General features: G+C 37.4%; 1 protein-coding gene across 5 annotated transcripts in view; it reads right to left on the bottom strand.

Annotated features, from left to right (window-relative positions):
• Positions 1-1,052: 1,052 nt before the first annotated feature.
• Positions 1,053-6,000, bottom strand: part of dlgap2b (discs, large (Drosophila) homolog-associated protein 2b) — a 92,170-nt gene continuing 87,222 nt past the window's right edge. For all 5 annotated transcript variants that reach the window (XM_008397422.2, XM_008397423.2, XM_008397425.2 and 2 more), the window contains one exon: positions 1,053-3,847. In XM_008397422.2, coding sequence (XP_008395644.1) covers positions 3,632-3,847 — 216 coding nt within the window. In that variant the 3' untranslated portion in view covers positions 1,053-3,631. The remainder of the gene's footprint in view (positions 3,848-6,000) is intronic.

Raw genomic sequence — 6,000 nt, 5'->3', positions numbered from 1 at the left:
TTGAGATGTTGATAGAGACGACCAGGGAGGAATGAAGATGAAAGACTAAACGAGAGGTAAAAGCTTCTGGTGACAGTCAGAGTGGCCGCTGGGGTCTGAAAAACCTTTTTGCATAAGTTCTCACATTTTAAGGGAAGCAAAATGTGTTCATTGACCAAATTGTAAAAAACATAATGTGATAAACTGTGAGTATTTCACACTACATTGTTTTAGTGTCTAATTCAAACATAAGAGACACAACCAATCTGAAATCAAGCTCAAAATAATTGAAAAATGGCATCGTGTGTTATTTTGTTCCTCACTACCACTCTGCCGTAACATAAATCATTTTAAGCAAAACAATAATGTTGAAAAAAAAAACAACTGAAGCGACTAAGCCCTTACCATCTTAACAGTTTATTGCACGTCTATAATGCACTGGACTTATAGAGCAAATTTATGCTGCTATTCCTTTATTCTATCGTGGGCACACATCTATAAAATATATTAAGATAAAGTTGTTGTTTTTTTTGCTTAAATTAGACTTTTAAAGTATTTAACACAACCTGAAATAAATAATGTAAAAAATATTTGTAATAAGCATATTTATAATGTATATACAGATATGTGTGTGTTTTATTCGGATTTTATGTGATAGACCAAGACAGTGTTTTAAAGTAGAAGGAATGTGATTTGAGTTTTTTTAAAAAACAAATAGACATCTGAAAAACGTCGAGGTCATTTTCTATCCACTCTGATAAAACCCCTCAATAGATTTAGCTCAGCCAGTTGCCATCAAATAAATACAGCCGTGGAAGGGTTGTTTGTGAATAACAACTTTTAGTTGACTTTAGGTTTTAACTAGGCCTTATATTGGAATTCATAACAAAAGGGCTGAATACAAATGTGTGCCGATTTGCAGACTTTTCTGTGTAAAATATATTATCCAAGGAACATCAGGGGTGTACATACTTCTGTAAAGCGCTGCAGCAGAGTTAATGATATATCTGGAAAAACGTTCAATCTATTTACTTTGTTTTAGCATTTTCTGTGAACTCACTCCAAACTTTCTACGTTCTAAAAATATAAACATTAATGCTACACTTTTTTTTTTTTTTTTCTGAGTTCTGGCTCAATATACCCAGTTGCTCATTTTACAAGCTAACAAAATTCAACTCGTTAAAAAGTAAATAATACATTTGCCCTACTTCATACTGGAAATTAAATATGCGACAAATGAAATCAAAACACCCTGTCATCCCGTTGTATTTATTTGAATTTTTCGCAGTCGCCGGATGTCCTGGGAAGTTTTTCTTTTTTGCATCAACGTCATCTCTACATTCATCGGTGTTTCTGATAAGGCCATAGGGTAAAGGTTTCAGATTCAGCGCACTCATCCTGGAGTAAAATAGTCCGGCTCATGCTGAGCCTCGTTGCCAGTAGATAGTTAGAAAGTGTCGTTATCCCTCTTGACTTTTCACCACCTCAGACAGAGAACGCAGACTGCTCCCCACCGCTGGACGTGTTAAGATGAAAACGGGAAACACTTTGGACCGAACATGATCACGGCGGCGATATCGGCATTTGTTTTAAATTACCCGAGGTTGGACTGGCAAGTGGAGACGAGTGGGGAACGCAGTGGAAGTGTGAGGAAAAATAAAAACATGAACTGTGATGTATTCTTAATTTTATTTTTAAAGTTTTTCGGAATGTCAAACCTGTTTTCCCTCCTGCTCAATAATAATAATAATAATAATAATAATAATAATAATAATAATAATAATAATAATAATAATAATAACGTTATTCATCTCATTAAAACTCCCTTTACTTTATTTTAGGCAACAATCTGAACTAAAACAACTGTCTCCTCATTTAACTCACTGAAAGCAACAACATTGCACAATTGATTGTATCTAAAGTCACACTCGACCATCGGGGAGACATGTTAATAAATCTCAGTGTAAAAAGTACTGTTATTTGTGTGTGTGTGTGTGTGTGTGTGTGTCGGATTGGGTGAGGGACAACAGTTTTAGAGTAAAAAGCAGCACCATTTGTTATAGTAACTGAATATTGTTAAAGTGTCATTTGCACCTGTTTTCCCCTAGAACTACACAAGCAGATCAAACGAGAACAGAAAGTCAGATGCAGTGCAGAATGCAAACTCTCAGCTAAGAAATATGACTTCATAACCAGACAGACGCTCTGTCATGTGAACCGATTGCCTGTTATTACCGGAAATAGTAAACGTGTAGCATAAACTCTGAAATTGGTTTTATGAGAGATACTGTACGTAGAATTAAAAGTGTTAGAATCATAAAAGTTGACTTAAGAGTGGCATTAATGCCATTTAAAAAAAGGAAACAAGGTGCAATTTCTACAACTTATATATAGACACATATATATATATATTTATATATGAAATTCTGTAGTAGATTTTTCATCTCTGTTCTTGCAATTCAACTGCAACAATATCACATGAGCGTCATAAACTACATTTCCCTTGGAAATACAAACATGAATATTATAAGGTGCAAAATGCATTGGTTGAAATAACCTTTTTCAGGCTGTGTAAATCTTTTTGTTGTTGTTGTTAATAATTCATATTTGTTCTGCAGTGGAAATGTGGACAGCAGCTAGTAGTAATTCACACATTTTAAAAAAGTCCTAAGACTAAATGGTATTGCAGGGATGGAAATGATTTTTGGATGGATTCTTTAGTGTTATTAAAAAAAAAATAAAAATAAAAATCCTAGCCAGCAACAGTGGTTAGTGGCTGCAGCACGACTGATTTAAGGACGATCATAGAAAAATATGTGGAGCACTCGCCACATCAACCATTGCAAATTGAACGCTTTATTTTAAAAAGTCAAACTCTTCTTCAGGTTTTCACCTTATTTAAAAAAAAAAAGAAAATAAGGAAAAAGCAAAGAAATTAAAAATTATACTGCAAAGAAATAACATGGTAACTTTGAGTGATGGAGGAAACACACAGGGTGCTTTAGCCACAGACCGTTGTTGCGGGCAGGGAAAAGTAGCGCTTTGTTTCTTTGAATGGGGGGAAAAAAAGTGTTTTTGTCCTTTGACACAGTTCGGGAACAGCAACAATTTAGGTGGACCAAAAAAGACAAAAATAAGTCTTAAAATTGATTTAATTCGGGCAGCTGTTATTTTACTTAATGTTAGCTCGTTCTCAGCCATTGGCAAATGTCCCTGTGATCTTTAAGATACACTTGGCAAAGGCAGATCTTGTGGACATTAACAGCCTCTGTATTTAGGATGTTTGGCTGGCGCTGGGCGACTTTTAGCTGAATAATATCAAATGAAAACTGAAAAAAATTGTTTGCTGTATCATTTTTTTCCTCCCCCAGATTGTTGGGGTTTAAAAACTTGGTCAAAAATCACACTCCCGTGCATTTGATCATTCATCACTGTTGTCATTTATGCAGATAAAAAAAAAAAAAAGAAAGTAGGGTGTGGGGGGCAACATTTTCTGTTAAAATCTTTGCCCGGTGTACTTTCTTTTCAGGGACAGCCAGGACAGCGTGTAAAAAAGATTCAGCAAACAGGAGACAGAGGGCAGATGTTGTGCCGCGACCTGCTGGTGTCAGATGGAGATGGACTACAGGAGCTAAGGAGGATTGTGTGGACCTCAAAGCCGCGTTTGGGCCTCTGGGATGTAGATCTCAATGCTGTCCGCCCTCTCCGTGGCTGAGTTCTGTCTGAAAGAAGCTGCTCGTTTGGCAGCCATGAGGCGTCTGCGGGCTTCCTGTCGCTGGCGGTCCTGGAGGTCGAGAGAGCGCTCCCTCATCACACCACCACGGCCCCTGGCTGGCCTCTTCGGCAGAGGAGGGGGCCACTTTTGCTCCTTGGGACACATAGAGAATCGATTACACCCCTGAAAATAGTCCCTATTTATTCCAATTAGAAACGACTTGTTTATATTCTGTGGCGCAATCTTTGCATCCTAATGGGAATTGCTCTTTATCAACATCTTACACGGTGCGAGCTTCCTCTGCTAGCATACAAATGACAAAAAACAGACATCAAGGATGACCGCTGTGGGAGTTATTTGTGAATTAATAGCATTTCAGACCAAATTCTTCCCATTTATGTTCAGTAAAAATTACCAAAAAAATGTTTCTTTTTGCAAAATGGTCTTCAAACACATGTCCTTAGTAATGGAGTGGAATTGAGCTTTAAACTATATGACTTGGATCTAACATTTTGTGTATCATTCCACATGTTTCCCACAATGCTTTGTAGGAAATTCGACCCACTGATGTAATGAATGAGGTTTGTTGCCTGCCTTGATATTTTCACACCACTATTCACTGGACTGAGACCAGGCAATTGTGATCATCTCTCCCAAACACTGACTCCGTCCCTAAGCCCTCTTTGTAATTAATTTGGCAGTATTTGATTTGGGCTATTTTCCATTTGGAAGACATATTTGTGTCCAACCTTTGTTGTCCCGGCGGATGCCGTGAGTTTTTCAGGGAAAACCTTCTTATGATGCTCTTTACTCATGATGCCATCTATATTGCGCAGCGTATGAGTCGCTCATGAAGTAAAATCCTCTCACAATATCTTTTGCAGATATATATTATACACCAACAGTCATTACAGCCAAGTATTTCAACTCTAATTTCATCAGACCACAGTGTGCATTTGCAAACTGTAATGCGTTTATGTATTTCTTGTGGAGTGACGGCTTTGTCCTCACAGAACGGCCTCAGAGCCACTGAGTCGGTGACACAAATTCGCGCCAGTACGACTGACTAGATGTCACAGTTTATGTTGTTTGTAACTCTAAAAACCGTGTCCCGTACACAGGAAGATTGTTGAATAAATAAACACAACATTTTCGTAAGAGTGTGACAGATTTCTGAGGGCAAAGGTGAGGTTCTAAGACTGCGAGCTGGTGTTGGTTTAAACAGTGCCTGCCCTGATGCAATAAGGCTACACGTGGGACATCTGTGTCACTGTGAGGGTTACGCTCTGCTGCGCTGCAAAGTGCTGGAAGGCAGTAGAGTGTTTATAGCAGAAAGTGTAGAATACAGATAATTACCCAAGTGCTCTAAACGATCTTGTTACTTCTTAAATTGCAATTACCAATTAAATGGTGTCTTGCAGCTGTAGGTCTCTCATCTGCAAGCACCACTTTGATACGTTTGCCTTAATGTACGTTATGTAAAGAGCGCCTTAACTGAAAGCTTAAAATAACCGCAGTATTTTTGCATCTGTTGAAATTTGTTCTTCCCTTCTAGTAATAATTTGATCAAATTGTGAATTCCACCTTGTTCCAAAAATGTCAGTTATCTATAATGTAAAATATTTTCCTCAAACTTAGAGTATTGTCTGATATGAGCTACATTGTAGACAGAGTTACATCCTGCACCAGGTTTTTAAAAAAAATAGCTTTTTGTTTTAGAGGAATAACTACTAACAAAGCTTCAAAGATTGCTTCTTGATGATTTGTCAGAATAAAACAAACACATTCATGTGAAGCAAGGCCTTTAACTCCCCAAAGTAGTTAAGCAATAAATGCTCAAAGGGCAAAAATCTTACCAATACTGAAATTGTGAAACAAAACCAGTTGATAACAGGCCTTTCCATTGCTTCTCAAAATAGATTAAAACAACAGAAAAAGGACTTTTTAGCCACACACTTTCCTAAAATGGAATGCTCTACAATGTAAGATGATGTAGTAAATATAACTCCAATCAATTGAAAATCAGTTGATTTCTTGACCATAAAAACATAAATTCCAACGGGACCATGTCTCATGGATGTTGTTTATTAGCAACTCCAACAGGAACAGAGTGAGTACTCTTACTTTCCCCACACAGTCTTTTGGCAGGAATTGTTTCCAACAGAAATCTGTGTTGGAATCACTTCTTGCCACAGGATTATAAAGCAACTGGGAACTTGGCTTCGAGGGAATCAACAGCCCAAAGTTGAGGGACAAAGATAGAACATATTTAAAGCCACAGCTATATTTGATGCATCTCTTAACCC

Source organism: Poecilia reticulata, linkage group LG21, assembly GCF_000633615.1.
Source record: "Poecilia reticulata strain Guanapo linkage group LG21, Guppy_female_1.0+MT, whole genome shotgun sequence".
NCBI lineage: Eukaryota > Metazoa > Chordata > Actinopteri > Cyprinodontiformes > Poeciliidae > Poecilia > Poecilia reticulata.
Note: the sequence above shows the minus strand (reverse complement) of the source record. Positions and strands in the feature narration are given on the sequence as shown.